Genomic DNA, 17,377 nt, shown 5'->3' with positions numbered 1-17,377 from the left:
AAGTCTCTCTTTCATTCCAAGTAATGTGATTGTAAGGTGCATCTTCTGTGGGAGAGAGTTTTTCTTTTTAGCAGAAAGAACCCTTCTCAGTGAATCTATTCAACGGTCATAGGACTGTTCTAATTTCAGAAACATTAAGTCTAAAGAATGCTTTTGAATGGAAGAGATTTCATATTCGTAATGATTTTACGTAACTGAGCCTTCCGATGTATAAGATTCATCATTTCTTAATAATCACACAACCATTTTGCATTCAGCCATTCGACCCACATTCACTTGAGTTGAGAACATTATTAAGTTTTAAACCCGTGCCAAGCAATGGTCAGGGAAGATGGCTTAGGTGTTGTATTTTAGGCTTTTGCATTTGTAAAGCAAGCCTATCTATCATATGTCTGGCTCTATCAGGTTCCTTAAAAGAACTCAACATTTTTCTCTCGATATTTTAAAATCCAATTTGAGAAAAATGGAAATTAGCTCCATTCTTCCAACCCTGCAGATTTAGATTCCCTTCTGCCACACAGCCACCTGAGTTTCCGTCTCTCAGAGCCTGTTTGATATCCCAGTGTTTGCAGATCAGCAGAGAAGTGCCATGGAAAGAATCGAAAGTGGAGTCAGAGAGATAGTACAGTGGGTGGGGTGCAAAATCACAACTGACCTGATTTTGATGAGTGGTCCCACCAGGAACTATCCCCAAGCACAGAGCTGGGAGTAATTCCTGAGCGTCTCTGGTTGTGGTCCAAAAATGGACAGACAGAAGGCTGGTTGGCTTAAAATTTTCTAGAACTTAAGGAACAATAGTATCATATCAACTGGCGCAGAAAAAACCTTTGACAAGATCCAATACCCATTTATGATAAAAACAATCCTCAACAAAATACGAGTGGAGGTAACCTTCCTCAAGTTAGTTACAGCTATTTATAAAAAGCTCATAGTCATAATTACTCTTAATGGTGAAAATGAAAACTGCTAAGTTCAGGCACAAGCCAAGGATATCCATCCTCCCAGCCTTATTGAACATTGTATTAGAAGTCTTGGCAAGAACAGTCAGGCAAGAAAAGGAAATCAAATGGATATAAATCTCTATTTTCAGATGACATAATGATATACATTGAAGACCCCAAAAAGTCCACTCAAAAGCTCCTAGAAACAATAAACCAACACAGCAAAGTGGCCAGCTACAAAAGTCAATTCACAAAAATATAGGTTGCATTCCTATCTATAAATAATCAGAAGAGAAAGATATCAAATAGTCTATCCAATTTAAAATAGTCTCCAAAAAACATCACGTACCTAGGAATCAATCTAACAAAAAAAGATGAGAGACGTGTACCATGACAACTTTAAAATGCTCAAGAAAGAAATTGAAGACCTCAGGAAATGGAAAAACATTCTATGCTCATGGATTGGAAGAATTAACATTTCAAAATGACCATTCTACCTAAACTGCTATATAGATTCAATGCAATCTCTATCCAGATTCAGACAGCACTCTTTAAGATATTGGAACAGTCAATTATAAAGTTTGTGTGGAACCAAGAAAGATCCCACACAGCCAAAACCATACTGAAAAATAAGAAACTGGGATGCATCTCACTACCTAACTTGAATCTGTACTATAACGTCCTAATGATCAAAATAGCATGGCGCTGGAATAAAGATTCTCCGACCATTGTGTCAGAATAGAATGTCCAAGGATAACCTCATATATAGAGATATGTATGTATATATCAGCTAATTTTTAACAAAGGAGCTGAGAGCATTAAATAAAATAAGACAGCCTTTTCAACAAATAGTGCTGGAAAATTGGATAACCATTTTTGCCAGAAATTAAAATTGGATCCATATCTCACACCCACACAAAATACAACTCAAAATGGATCAAAGACCTTAAGATCAGACCTGAATCTGTAAACCACATTGAGGAAAATACAGGGCCAGCGCTCCAAAACCTAGACATCAAAGGAGTCTTCAACAATATGATGCCATTGGTAAAGGCTACGGAATTAAAGCTAAATAAATGTGACTACATCAAACTTAAAGTGTCTGTGTGGCAAAAGAAACATAGGCTAAAACTAAACTATGTTAGTTAACTAAGTGGGAGAATCTACAGTTAATTGAGTAGGAGAAAATATTTTCACTTAATGCAACAGATAAAGGTTTGATATTCAGGGTCTATAAAGTAGTCACAAAGATCATCAATAACAACAAAAAAATCTAAAAGCCTCATCATAGAAAAGGAAGAAAAATTTAATAGACACTTCTCTAAGGAAGGCCAGTGGATGGCCAACAGGCACATGGGAAAATGCTCATTAACACTTATTATTAGGAAATCCAAATCAGGACAATAATGAGATGTCATCTTGCACCAGTGAGAATGGCATATATCAAAATTCTGGGAATAATCAATGTTGGTGAGAATGTGCAAAAAGGGAACTCTCATTCACTGCTGGTGGCGATGTTGTCTGGTCTAGCCCCTGTAGAAAACAGTATGGAGGGTACTCCATATACTCAGAATTGAGTTCCCATATCATCCAGCAATTCCACTATCTACTGGACAGAAAAACATTGATTCAGAAGAATGTACTCACACCATTTTTCACTGTAGCACTAAGTACAGTAGCGAAGACTTGGAATCAACCTAGTTATCCAACAGCTGACAAGTGAGTCGTGAAGATGTGGTATATACACAATGGAGTACTACACAACTATAAGGATGATAAAATCATGCAATTCTCGACAATGTGGATGGAACTGGAAGACATCATGTTAAATGAAGTAAGCCAGAAAGAAGATAAACAGGATAATCCCACTTACATGTGGTATTTAGAATAACTGGATGAGGGAATGCAATGTTTTAAGGGAAGGATGCCCAGATCAACCCTGGCCCCAGCATATAAGAAGGAGAAGAAGAGTGGAGGGGCAGGGAGAAGAGACAGATGAGGAGCAACGGGGCCAGGTCAGGGAATCAGGTACACAGGTGGTGTTAAGGAAGGATGGAGCCAAATATCCACACCACTGAGTCAACAGCACTGAAACCAAGAAACCCACTGAAACCAAACTGTAAGAACCAAACTTAGAAGGTGCCTGTCAAGAGGCAGGCTGGAGGGGTGGAAGGGCAGGATCTGAGAGAGAACCTGGGAACATTGGTGGAGAGAAGTTGACACTGGTGGTAGAATCAGTGTTGCAGTATTGTCTAAATATCACAGTATTATTAACATTAATATTAATTACATAATATTTAAATATAACATAAATTTAAATATAAATTTAGAGTATAAATTTGAAATATAAAACATAAAATACACTCATATAAAATATAAATTTGAAATATAAATCAGAAATTTAAAATATAAACAATGTATAATTTAATTAATTCAGTTATTAATTTAAATGTTATTATATATTAAAATTAAAGTAACTATATCAAAATTAAAATAATTGACATGGTTAATATTAAAATTTAGATAAAATATATTTATATAATATAAATTTAAATGTATAAATTTATTTTAAAATTTATATATCTTTAAATACGTAAATATATAAATTCTATGTAATATAAATAGAAATAATTAATATTAATAATAATGCAATATTGCAATAATGTCTAAAACTCAACTCTAAATAACCTTGTGGGGTTTTTTTTGCTTTTTGGGTCACACCTGGCGGTGCACAAAGGTTACTCCTGGCTCTGCACTCAGGAATCACCCCTGGCAGTGCTCAGGGGACCATAAGGGATGCTGGGAATCGAACTCAGTTCGGCCGAGTGCAAGGCAAACGCCCTCCCTGCTGTGCTATTGCTCCAGCCCCCACAACTCTAAATAACCTTGTAAATCACAGTGTTGTTTTTTTTTAATAAATTTATTTATTTTTAATTAATGAATCATCATGAGGGTACAGTTACGGATTTATACACATCTGTGCTTATGCTTCCCCCATACAAAGTTCGGGAACCCATCCCTTCACCAGTGCCCATACTCCACCACCAGTAAACCCAGCATCCCTCCCATCCTCCCCAATCCCATCTCCCCCCACCCCACCCTGTCACTGTGGCAGGGCATTCCCTTCTGTTCTCTCCCTCTAATTAGCTATTGTGGTTTGCAATAAAGGTGTTGAGTGGCCACTGTGCTCAGTCTCTAGCCCTCATTCAGCCCGCAACTCCCTTCTCCCACATGGCCTTCGACTACATTATAGTTGGTGATCCCTTCTCTGAGTTGCCCTTTTCCCAGAATGTGAGGTCAGTCTCCAAGCCATGGAGTCAACCTCCTGGTACTTATTTCTACGAGTCTTGGGTGTTAGTCTCCCACTCTGTTATTCTATATGCCATAGATGAGTGCAATCTTTCTATGTCTGTCTCTCTCTTTCTGACTCATTTCACTTAGCATGAAACTTTTCATGCCGATCCACTTGAATACAAAATTCATGACCTCCTTTTTTCTAACAGCTGCATAGTATTCCATTGTATAGATGTACCAAAGTTTCCTCAACCAGTCATCCGTTCTAGGGCATTCGGGTTTTTTCCAGATTCTGGCTATTGTAAACAGTGCTGCAATGAACATACATGTGCAGATGTTGTTTCGATTATACTTTTTTGCATCTCTGGGATATATTCCCAGCAGTGGTATTGCTGGGTCAAATGGGAGCTCAACCTCTAGTTTTTTGAGAATCGTCCATATTGTTTTCCAGAAGGGCTGAACCAGTCGGCATTCCCACCAGCAGTGTAGAAGGGTCCCTTTCTCCCCACATCCTCTCCAACAGCGATTGCTTTTGTTCTTTTGGCTGTGTGCTAGTCATTAGAGTCAAATTTTATGTGAAATTTGTTATATGTCATCACAGGGTTATTAAGTCCTTGTCTAAGGATTTGCCGAGTTGTTGGTTGCTAGTCAAGCCTCCTGTGGTATTGTTTGTTGTTGAGTATAGTCTCGGCCTTGATGTTACTTTCCCATCTAATGTGCTGTGCTCCAACTGGAATTTCAGTATTGCGGCCACGTGGTCCGGAGACTTCAGGGGAAATGAGTTGACAAAATGGCAGCTGTGCGAGGGTGGGTGTGGCTGCAGGGCTTCTGGAAGCATGGGGTCCTTCAAAAGGACACCAGCATTCTCAGCCTGGACACCGGGGTATCTGAACTTTTTCACAGTTTGGTGTCCCCACAGGGAATATTAGTGAAGTGGTGGAGATGAGCCCTTGGCATCAGCCCATGGAATTTTTAAAGACCACAGTGGAAGGAATAGTCCAGGAACTAATGCTATGGAAGGGACAATTTATGAATTGAAACATCACTGTCATCTCATTGCTCATCAATTTGCTCGAGTGGGCACCAGTAATGTCTCCATTGTGAGGCTTGTTGTTACTGTTTTTGGCATATAGAATACACCACAGGGAGCTTGCCAGGCTCTGCTGTGCGGGTGGGATACTCTAAGTAGCTTGCCGGGCTCTCAGAGAGGAGTGGAGGAATGGAACACGGGTCGGCCACGTGAAAGGCGAACGCCCTACTGCTGTGCTATCACTCCAGCGAAACATGTAAATTAGAAAATCACCAAATTGTATCAAAGAGAGCAAAAATGTTGGTAACAAGGATTTGTGCATGTTGCCTTTGGGGCAACACTTACGTATCCTTCTTCCCCAAAGGAGAAAGAATGCCCATCAAATACGGTGACAGTTTGGAAACAAGGCTAGGGGCCAGAGAGGGCACAGCAGGTGAGGCACACATAAGGCCTTGCATGTGGCCGACGCGGGTTCGATCCACACATGTTCCTGTCCTGGGGGAACATTCCCTAATCCTGCCTGGGTCACGTGCCCCGTCTCTGCGCTCACCACTGTCCAGGGACATGCCTGGAGGCTCCCCGTCACCCCCACGTGGTGTGCGGACAGGGGCTCACCCACACCAGTCCCATGGTTCCTCTGCGTCCTGGTGAACTGGGGACACAAAGTACCTGGAAATGCCCTGCCCAGAGCAGCCAGAGCCTTGTGCTGTGATGTCTCGGCACTGAAACTGTCCTGGGGCAGGTGGGGTGGTTCTGTGTGTGTCAGGAGGCCTCTGGGAGTTCCATTGTGAGCTGGGGAGACTGTTCTGACACCAGAGAATCCTGGCTGCTCTTGGCAGGAGGGACAGTCAGAAGGGGCTGAGAATGGGGAGCACCAGGAGTCTTTTCCTGGCACATCTCCATGGCCTGCCTTGCTTCGTCCTCCACCCCACTGGACCCCACCACCAGTGCTTAGTCATTGTTGCTCCCGCATGCATTAGTGGCAGGGCAGGAGGGAGGGAGAGAGTCATCCCATCCGGTGTGCAGAGAAACGCAGGGGCAGGGAGGGATCCAAGCCCAGTGCTGCCACCCCCCGCCCCCCAGTGATTGTCCCTGTTGGGAAAACCCCAGCTCTGATTTCTCAGTTCAGCTTCCAGTTCCTAGAGCCAAAGGCAGCCGGCTCTAGGCTCTGTGCCTCATCACTGTGTGTCTCCTTTTCCTGGGACCAACCCCCCCTCCCCCCCAAGGAACATGCACAGTACCAAGAACATAAGAGCCCTTTAAAATGGGAATAGTGCTGTTGATTTCAGGTCCCTGCGGTGTTTTGCCAACAAACTTGCAATGCAGAGGACCCAGGTGTGTCCATGCAGCCTTTCATGCCGGTTCTGAAGAGAGAGCTCTATCCTCAGGCTTGGGGGACTTCCGGGGGGTGTGCCCACACACGTGCCTTCTCTTTCATGAAGCGGCAGTTTGCAGAGCCAATATCACTAGAACCTGGTATCTGAATATTGTGGTTTGTTTCCTGAGAGAGGACGTGTCCAGGGCACTTGGCACAGCATCAGTCCTTTCTCAAAAGGCAGTGCTGAGCCCTGTTTTTGAAATGATGCTAGGAGTACTTTGGGAATCCCTGTGCTAATGATGCACAAGTACTGTGGGGATGTCTGCAGCAGTGATACTGGGAGTACTTTGGGAATGCATGCACCAGTGATGCTCGAGTACTGTGGGGATGCCTTGGCTTGTAGATGCAGCATCCCACGAGTTCAGGAAGCACAGAAGGGCTTACTTTCACCTCCGAGCTCTTGATTATTAGACTCGGGGACACTTGAATGAAATGGTCTGCATTTCACCCAGTAATTAGAGGGAGAGAGAAACAGTGTCTTTGAAAATGCCAGCAGGATTGGGGTCAGGGCCCCTCCCCGACACTCACATTATATTGGATTGGTGAAGGAGCCCTTCCACCAGGCAGTCGATGCAAAAAGTCGAATTCACATTGTTTCACTATTCACACCAGAAGAAAACAAGAGTTGTCCATTTCGACTACTAGAGTGTGTATGTGGTGGTGATGGTGGTGATAATGATGGCAGTGCTGATGGTGGTGGTGATGGTAATGATGATAGTGATGATGATGGTGGTGATGGTGATGGTGACGATGGTGGTGGTAATGATGGTGGTAGTGATGGTGATGGTGATGATGGTGGTGATAATGATGGCAGTGCTGATGGTGGTGGTGATGGTAATGATGGTGGTGATGATGGTGGTGGTGGTGGTGGTGATGGTGGTGGTATTGGTGGTGATAAATGTTGGCAAAGGAAACAGTAGAAGTGGTAAAGTTCGAAACAAAAACTGACCCAAGAAAGCAGTTAAGCTGGAAACTCCCACATTAGGCAGAAGTAGCTTGTCTTGTGTATCTCTAGAGAGACTATAAATTGGTGCTTTTTCTTGGGAACACTGGTGACATGTTTCAACAGTCTTTGAAAAATGATTTAGACTCAGTATTTTTACCCCAAAGTATTTGAAAACATTAGGTTGTAGTTCACAAGACAAAGAATCATTTTCTTGAAGATTATTGAGTACAGAAGAGGTCATGGTTTTAAGTGGGAATATCAGGTCTAAAATGTATGAAATTATTTGAGTATGTGCCTGCAAAATTTATAAGGAAATTTAACAACAGGTCATTTATGTATATGATAAAGGTGGTTGTCTCATTTTTTTATTGGTTTTCTTCATTTTAAACGTAAAAAGGCTATTGTGTATTATCTTGATGATCAAATTATCAGAGTAGAAAATTAAAGAGGGTTGTCAGAGTTGAAAATACAAATCCCCACAGTTAATCCAATTAGCAGGCAGAAGGATTTCCATGATTGTATTTCTTCAACAGCAATAGCTGGTGCCATATTTCCACTCAGCTTGGCAGAGCCACAAGATTAGGTAAATGGAACAACAGTGGAGGCAGGTGAGCTGGCCTGGCTGGCAGGTGCCCGGTTCTCAGGCCAGCTGCTGATGCTTCCACCTGGGGCTCAGGCTGTGACCTCACACAGTGAACACCTCATACCACCTTTCTGGACCCAGGGGCACCAGCTTGCTTGGGATGAACGGGAAAGCTTGTAGCTTTTGGCTCTCTAAATAGATTCCTTCATATTGATTCATGCAGCCAGGCTGCCGATAACCACTCATTCAGCACTCATTAAGTAAGCATCAGATACAGGAAACAGCAACTCTCAGAAAATGGTCTGATGAGGAGATGAACGTCGAAATGTGGTTGAAAAGAAAAGTGCCCGTGTGTATGAAGTTCCAGACCATTACTGGGAAGGGGGTAGCCAGCCTCGCCCCAGCATTCTGGGAGCTCTTCCAGGGGAAGTGGCATTGAAGATGGGCCTGTAAGCAGGAGTTTTCCAGAAGGAAATGTGAGGGCATTCTGCTCAGAAGGAAGAGAGGGTGTGAAGGACCAGAAGCACGAGACTGCCTGGCACGTTCTGGCTGGAGGAAAGTTGGTGTAGCCGGTGTTTGGCAGAGGGAAGAGCAGAGAATGAGCAGGTGGGACAGGACAGTCTTCAGACACCGCAGGCCCCAGCGTTATCACAGCAGTGCCCACTCTTGGGGTCTTCCTGGCTAAGAGCACCCTAATCCTGGTCAGGATTTAGGGCCCCTCCCTTGGCATGAGGGGAGCAGGTACCTCCACAACCCATTCCACAAACATGGGTGGGAGGTGGGAGCTGGTCTCTGTCATCTGCAATGCAGCCGTCCACCCAGGGTGCATGCAGCCTGCCAGGGGATGCCCAGCATCCACGCAGGCCCCTCAGGCAGCCCCCAGGAATCCTGGACTAGACTCTGGAGCGGGACCTGCCTCCCCGGACTCTGCAGGGCGTGGCCTGTGCCCCTTTGGGTCCACAAGCTCCCAACTCCCCACGCCCCTGGGTTATTCTCACACTGGGCCAGGGGGCTGGAGAGGGGCCCGCTGGGGTAGGTGAAGCCATGCTGAGACCAGGGTCCCTCACTAGAATTTTAGGCCAAAGGCTGGAGCCCAGGGGAGTTCGTCGGGGTCACCGAGATTTCCAGGATCATCCCTGCCCTGGGCTGCCACCCCTGGGTCTCATCCCCAGGCCCTGATTGCAGGAAGCAAGATGCGAGCCGGGTGCCCTTGGTCACACTCGCTGCCGCCTCCTCCAGATGGCCCCCAAACTAACAACATGGAAATTAGAGCCCACGGGGACCCTACACCCAGCCCTGCCCTTGGTGTGCCGGCTGCCTGTCACTCAGACACCAGGGGCCCCGCTAGAACATTGGTGCTCAAGGTGGTCTCCTGGCCCACACCCTCCCGAGAAGCTGTAGCCAGCTGTGCGCTGTGTCACTGACATCACAAACCATGGCCTGATGGGGTCCCCTGCTAGTAAGGAAAGGAAAGAGTGATGGTGTGGGTGTCTGGGTGTGTATCTGTGTGTCTGTGTGTGTGCCTCTGTGTGTATGTGTGTCTGTGTATGTATCTATGTGGGTCTATGTGTGTTTCTGCATGTGTCTGTGTACCTGTGTGTCTGTCTATGTGTGTTGTGTATCTGTGTGTCTGTGTCTGTGTGCCTGTGCCTGTGTGTCTGTCTCTGTCTGTGTGTCTGTGTGTGCCTGTGCATCTGTCTGTGTGTCTGTGTATGTCTGTGTGTGTCTGTGTCTGTGTGTGTCTGTGTCTGTGTCTGTGTGTCTGCCTGTGTGTGTGTCTGTGTATATCTATGTGTGTCAGTGTGTCTGTGTGTGCCTGTGTGTGTCTATGTGTCTGTGTTTTTGTGTATGTCTTTGTGTGTCTGTGTGTCTTTGTGTGTATCTGTGTGTGCCTGTGTGTGTCTTTGTGTGTCCGTGTGTGTCTGTGTGTCTCTATGTGTGCCTGTGTGTGTCAGTGTGTGTCAGTGTGTCTGTGTGTGTCTGGGTCTGGGTCTGCATATGTCTGTGTATATCTGTGTGTGTCTGTGTGTGCCTGTGTGTGTGCCTGTGTGTATGTGTCTGTGTGTGTCTGCCTGTGTGTGTCAATGTGTCAGTGTGTCTGTGTGTCTGTGTCTATGTGTGCCTGTGTTTGTGTCTGTGTGTCTGTGTGTGTCTGTGTCTGTATGTGTCTGTGTTTGTGTCTGTGTGTCTGTGTCTGTATGTATCTGTGTCTGTGTCTGTGTGTTTGTCTGTGTGTGTGCCTGTGTGTATGTGTCTGTGTGCATTTTACATAACAAGAAGTGGGTGTCTGACTGATTCTCTCCCAGGAGCCTGCTGGCAGGTCTCAGCTCACTTCCCCAGTGCAGGCGGCACCCAGGGCCCCCCAGTGGTGGCGGGACTAGAGTGCGGGGTGAGGGAGAGACGCCCGCAGAGCTGCAGGATCAGGTGCAGCGGGGAGGCAGCTCCCATGCAGCTGGGGCCGCTCCAGGGGCTGGATGGACCCAGGTTCTGGCTCTGCTGACCCGCAGGGTGCAGAGGGAGACAGCCGGCCGAGCCTGTCCACCCCTTGTTGGCTTCACTGTCCCACTGGGCTGCCTTTCCCCCTTAAAGGGGTTGGGAGTCAGAGCCGGAGGGTAGCACAGCGGGGAGGGCACTTGCTTTGCACACGGCCAACCCAGGTTCGATCCCCGGCACCGCTAGTGTCCCCTGAGCCTGCCAGGAGTGGTCCCTGAGTGCATAGCCCGAGTAGCCCCTGGGCACCGAGCAACACCCCCTTTACATGTCTCCTGCAGAAAGCCCTGACCCAGCTACTCTGGGTGAGGCCCAAGGGCAATCAGGGAACTGGAAGAAAAGAGAATTGGAAACATTAAGGATTTTGCTACGTTTCCTTGCATTGGGGCAAAACATAAATATCTGTGTTCCTCAAAGGACAAAAAAGTGCCAAATGCATCAGTCCCCAGCTGGCCAGAGTCCCCCAAGCACCATCAGGAGTGATCCTTGAGCACAGAGCCAGGGTGAACCCTAAGTACCCCCTGAGCACTTTGGGGTGTGACCCCTCGAAATAAAATAGTCCAAAACCACCACTAAACTCCAAACCCACAACTACAACAAAATGTATCGAATTATCAATCATCAAAATAAATTTTGCATTATTATTATTTGGAGCGAGAGTCCTTCCGGGAAGGCACTAGCCAAGAGCCTCGTGGGATCAATGCCCACCCTGGTGCCACTGTGGCCTCCTTGCCGCTAGGGTGAGCAGGGCAGTGCCCCCTTGCAGGAGTGAGGTTGAGTCCATTGCCTGCTGTGTCCATCCCCCAGCCTGGTGCCCAGTGATCCCCGGCACCCACTGGATAACACCAGACAGAAGCCCAGCCCCTGCCTTACTGACCCCACCTCATAAATGATGCTTTTACCCCAATTGGAGAAGAATGTACTTCCTTTGGGGGTGCTGCCTGAGGGGCCATTGGCCATCTGGCTGCACCATATATATGTGTGTGTGTAGTATGTATGTAATATATATATATATGCACATATATATATATGTATATTGCCGTGAGAGAGGGAGCACTTCTCTGGAGCACAACTAAGGGGTCGTGCACGTGCCCTGAACTCCGGGGGTATTGGCAGCTTGCCATGGGCACCAGAACACTGGCCGTGTGGCTGCCTGGGCACAGAGGGATCCAGTCCACCCTGTTAATAGGGGGTCACTCTAAGTCAGTGACCTTGGCCCTCTGTTGTCAGGGGAGGGCAGGACGAGCCCCGAGGACATGTAAGGGTGGGCACATCCCCTGGGTGCTGGACTGGCCTATGCACTCCCCCCCCCACAGGCTGTCCCCCCCGTGTCGGGGGTGGGGGGCGGTGGCAGACTGGGGAGCTCTGCTCACCCACCTCTGCCTGTTCTTCCTGCAGCTGTGACTGGGTGCAGTCTCGTCTCCCCATAAGCGTGGCCATGGACCGGGGCCTGCTGGGCTGTGAGGAGAGGGGCCCTGGGCAGGCTGCAGGCAGAGCAGACCACCCCTGCTACCCCTATCCCTGCCACTCCCCTGACCCAGCACCTTTGCTGAGCCTGTCGAAGGCCTGTGCTGTGCTTCCCAGCCCCTAGGGGGCGCTGCTCTGACCATCCCCGTACACCCAGAATGGGGGAGTAGGGGGAGGGGGGCGCTGGGGAGAGGGTGGGAGCAGGGCACCACACCCCCGAGGCTGCGCATGCAGGGGGCACTGCCGGGTGTGGCCCCCAGGCGTCACCTGCTGTGTCTGATTCCTCTCCCCAGGGCTTCGGCCAAAGAGGACTCTGCGCCTGGTGCTCTGGACGGCAGAGGAGCAGGGCGGCATCGGCTCCCTGCAGTACTTCCTGCTGCACAAGGTGAGGCGAGGGGCAGGCGCGGGAGGCCGGGCCTCTCCTCTGGCCAGACCCGGCTGCTCCTTGGGGGCTGGCAGGTGTCTGCAGCAGAGCAGCAGAGGGCTGGGAGAGACACCCCTGCACCCCCCCCGCCCCCACCACCGGCAGGCCTCAGTCTCTCCAGCCCATCTGCCAGCAAAACTGCGTCCAGGGCTGCACCCCAGCCCACCCCCAAATTTCTGTCCCCCCAAATCTGGGAGTATGGGGTTTCCAAAGCCAGTGCAAGCCCCCACTTGCCCCGGAGCAAGGTCCCTAAGCCTGCGGAGTGGGGAGTGGGCGCCCAGGGAGCGCACAGGGGGAGCAGGGGCGCCAGCTAGAAACACAAGCTCAGGTTCACCGGATGGACGGGGAGGGAATTGTGAAGCACAGAGCAGCCACTGGGAGCCGGAAGCCTGGGGTCCATTGCCCAGGGTGAGAGTGTGCGGGCGGAGGGCTGGGGAGGGGCCCAGTTATGTCTGAGCAGCTGCCCAGGGTGAGGGTGTGTGGGCCGAAGGCTGGGGCTGGGGGGTGCCTGAGCACATGAGGGTGTGCGGGCACAGGATTCCAGACTCACACCGGCATCCTTCATACAGAGCCGTCTCTGCTGCCCGACTGTCTCAGTGAGGGGGTCCTTCCAGGCACAGGGTGGGGGTGGGTCCTCACAGTCCCGGAGCCAAGGAAAGCCAGCCTCACCCCCTCCCTCAGAGGCGCCCTCAGATACCGGTGGTCTGGTACAAGGGCCTGCAGGTCACTCCCGTCCTCCGGTCACTGGGTCAGGAGCATCCGCTTCTCTCCCTGGTGGTGGGTCAGTATTGTCCACCTTGGGGAAACAAAGGGACTTGTAGAGTCCATGCATCAACTCCTGGTTTCTGGAACTCGGCTCTGTTTGGCACCTGCCCCGGCGTCCATGAGTCTCCCTGCCCATCTAGAGAAGGACTGTGGCCCTGGACGTGGATTGGGATGGACCATGTAGCATATTCTGGCCCAGCATGCGACACTGGGGGCAGACAGGGAGGATCGTGGGGGATAGGAGGTGGGGGCAGCTGACCATCAGGATATGACCCCTAAAGAAAGGACATTTGGGCTGGAGAGGTAAGATAGCACAAGGGGTGGGGAGCTTGCTTTTGCATGCATCCAGCCTGGGTTTGACCCCTGACATTCCATGCAGTCTCCCAAGCCTCACCAGCAGTGATCTCTGAGTGCAGAGACAGGAGTAAGTCCTGAGCATGCTGGGTGTGGCCCAAAAACATAAAGGGAGGGAGGGAGGGAGGGAGGAGGGAGGGAGGGAGGGAGGAAGGAAGGAAGGAAGGAAGGAAGGAAGGAAGGAAGGAAGGAAGGAAGGAAGGGAGGGAGGGAGGGAGGGAGGGAGGGAGGGAGGAAGGAAGGAAGGAAGGAGGGAGGGAAGGAAGGAAGGAAGGAAGGAAGGAAGGAAGGAAGGAAGGAAGGAAGGAAAGTTGGTTCTACGTGGGAGGGGGCTGAAGACTCAGGAATGTGAGTGCATACCTGTGCTCAGGGGATGTGGTCACATTGAGAGAGTTGTAAATCTCAAAACATCCGTATCCAGTACCACGTCGCCTTCATGCACTTGTGTCCATGGAACAGTGGCTGCTCAGAGCTGCCTTCTCGGAGATAAAGAGAGAATTTCCAGAAAGGGAAAACAAGGGCTTTTGTTTTAGAAAAGCTCTGTGTCTCACCTTCACAAAGGCCAATTTTGCATGACAGAATGTCAGAGGATGCTGTTCTAAGTTCTGGCAGATCTTAATGAGAATATTGCCAAGGGTATAATCATTTCCAGGCAGGCTGAGCTGAACTTAAAGATAAGTGTAATGAGAGGTCAGAGAGATGGCTTGCTGGGCTACAACAGAGAACTTTGCATGTGGGTACCCTGGTTTCCATCCCCAACACCACGTGGTTCCTTCCACAAGGACCTTGGTAGTGTTAAACTGGGCCGAGATCTCCCCAGAGGAATCACATGAAGACAAGTTGCGGTGCAATAAGCAAAGGGTCTTTATAGGCTAGCTTGAGCTAGGGCTTTTGTCTGGCTCACCAACACAGTGGCAACTTTCTTGGAACAAGCGGCCCCGAGTCTCAAAAGTGAGGGGCTTTGATACCATAACATTATATAACAGGGACTTCCCACAGACCTCCTTTTGGCCAAGTCTGAGGGGCTTTCCACTACTGGTACTTAGCTGATTGGTTGTAAGTCGGAGGTACATAAGGGTTACATCGGTTTACATAAGAGTTACATGGTGGGGGCTTTCCACCCTGCATCTGGTTGGAAACTTTAGTTGACCATGGCTGTCTCACTTCTGGAAAATCATGACTCAATTCCAGGTATCTGTGCTCAATTCCAGGAACTCTGGAACCGAAACCTAGGCCTCACTTCCTCTGGCTTCTTTATGAACCTGGCATGGCCTTTGCTTCTCTATCTGTCAGTAGGACCCTGCCGAGCATGGACAGAGCAACCCCCAAAGACAGAGCTGGGAGTAGCCCTCAAGCACCCTAGAGTGTGACCCCAAACAAGCAAACAGAAGTAAGCATAATGAGAAAAGCACAAGTCAGGGAGCCAAATCAGACCCACCTCAGGCTTCTGTAAAGCAGCGCCTAGCTCCCTCCAGGGTAACGGAGAGATGCTCCGAGCTAAACCAGGTCTGGCCTCACAGTCGACGCCCAACTCCAGGGAAAGTCAGGCCTCACTCAGAGAGTGCCAGCCTTTAGCCCCGCTAGCTCCCGTGACCTCAGGGGACCGTGTGGCTTCACGGTCAGTGACTTTGAGCACTGACTGTGGATGTGGGGCTGGCTGGCAGGCAGAAGAGAGATGGAGACTTGTGTGGGGGAGGAAAGACAGAGGAGGAAGAGGGGACAGACAGGGAGAGAAGAAGCCAGTTAGTCTTTGCCCTTGTTTCCTCTGAAAATTGGCTTTAAAGTCACACAGAAGACGTTTAGTGGGGCCAGTGCGGGACAAGGTTCTCAACGTTGGGTTTACCAAGCGTCTTTCTTTTGCAAAGGACTGCAGCCTAGAGAGGGCGCGGGTTGGTAGAAAGGCTTAGCACAATAAACATAAGTGAGTTAGAAATGGGAGGAACGGCTAGGGCAGACTTGTATCGAGGACAACTTCAGGGCCAACCTGGACTTGGCAGAGTATGGACTGGTGCGTAGGGGTGAGAGGGGAGGGAAAGCCACTCTCCTTGCCTTCACGACACTGAGCCAGCATGTGCCTTTGAAATTGATGGAGAGGGGGGTAGTAAACTGGAACAAAATTCGTCCAAAGAGGCGATATCTTGGTGGTTATAAATATATATTTCAAGTGAATATGCAAATTTTAAGTGAATATGCAAATTTTTTAAGTTTTATATATTTATTAATCTTGTAGTTGTTCCATGATCATTCTCAGTGATCTATAAAGGACCAGTTAGGGTGTTGGGTTAAACCTAGCTGGCCACCTTGTAACAGTAACCCTGAGCTAAGTTAGGGTTAAGTTAACCAAGTTAACCCTTGAGCTAAGTTAACCCTAATTACTAAGTTAGATTTTTAACCGTGTGCACAACAGAAGCTAAAGTGGCCCGCAGGACACAAAACCAGAGCCATCAGACCTGGACAGAAAAAGTTTGCTGACCTTAATTCACGTAATAAAAATCCTAAAATACACGGTTACAGGGTCCAATCATTTCTTTATGGTTTGTACAACCTAAATGACCATTTTGTATGTTGGTTTTGGAACCAATAAAGTATTGTGCAGGAAGCCTTTTTTTTCAATTTATTTTTTAATAAGTGAGTCACCATGAGGGTACAGTTACAAATTTACCCAACTTCATGCTTGTGTTTCCCTCATACAATGCTCAAGAACACATCCCTCCAACAGTGTCCATTCTCAACCACCAATGAACCCAGTATCCCTCCCACCCTCCAATCCCATCCCCGGCCCACCCCGCCTCTGTGGCAGGGCATTCCATTTTGTTCTCTCTCCTTTTGTGTGTTGTGGTTTGCGATAGGGGTATTGAGTGGCCATCGTGTTCAGTCTCTCTAGTCTACTTTCAGCACGCTTCTCTCTTCTTGCGCGGAGTCCCCAACCACATTTTACTTGGTGTTCCCTTCTCTCTCTGGGCTGCCTTTCCCCCAGCATGTGAGGCAGGAAGCCATTTTCTAATAATGTAAACGAACACCCCTTTTGTCCCTCTGTGTTCCGGCTGTGGCAGAGTTTAATAGTGAAGTTACCTGTACTCGATCAGCACTGGCTCCAGGGAGAAACAGTACATGGAAAAGTGTTTCTCCTTTCTCTTGCTGTTTCTTTCTTATCCCTCTGAGACTCTTTTCAGCAGTAAAGGCTTTATGAGAGCTATTTTAATGAACACATTTAGCCAAACTTTTGTGGAATAAAATTAATGTTAATATTCATCATCCATTACTTCAATTAATATATTCATAGAACAATATTAAATTAAAGTGCTCTAAAATTATACAGTAATCATATTGTCAAGCTAATTTTCAAAATCTGTGTTCCAATTAATAGCCACCTTTGCTTCATAATAATGTTTTCTTATGAAATATTGAATTATTAAAGTAATTTCTAGAATTAGTAAGTTGTTTTGAAATATGTAAAGCTATTTGTGTATAAATTTGAAGACCCAATGCAACTTTATTATAATGTCTAAACACTTTCTGAGCCGTGAAACAAATGTTGGCTGTGAAGGGTGCATGTACATTTTGATTGCTGTTAAGTAAAAGAATCCAACCAGGCAGTAGTGAGCCTTCCACTGTTCTTGGCATCAGCGAGAACAGAAATCATTTCTGGGGTCCATCCAGCTTGTCTGTAACAATTTATAGCAGAAATTCCCATTTAAAAAATCT

At 48.0% G+C, this 17,377-nt stretch overlaps 1 protein-coding gene across 1 annotated transcript in view; it reads left to right on the top strand.

Moving 5' to 3' along the window:
* The window catches only part of CPQ (carboxypeptidase Q), a 272,392-nt gene that overhangs the window by 187,546 nt on the left and 67,469 nt on the right, over window positions 1-17,377 (top strand). Inside the window, exon 6 of the mRNA XM_012935321.2 lies at window positions 12,423-12,514. Within this exon, the coding sequence (XP_012790775.2) occupies window positions 12,423-12,514 (92 nt within the window). The remainder of the gene's footprint in view (window positions 1-12,422; window positions 12,515-17,377) is intronic.

Source organism: Sorex araneus, chromosome 2 (genome assembly GCF_027595985.1).
Source record: "Sorex araneus isolate mSorAra2 chromosome 2, mSorAra2.pri, whole genome shotgun sequence".
Taxonomy (NCBI): domain Eukaryota; kingdom Metazoa; phylum Chordata; class Mammalia; order Eulipotyphla; family Soricidae; genus Sorex; species Sorex araneus.
The sequence above is the reverse complement of the archived record's forward strand: the minus strand, read 5'-3'. Positions and strand labels throughout refer to the sequence as shown.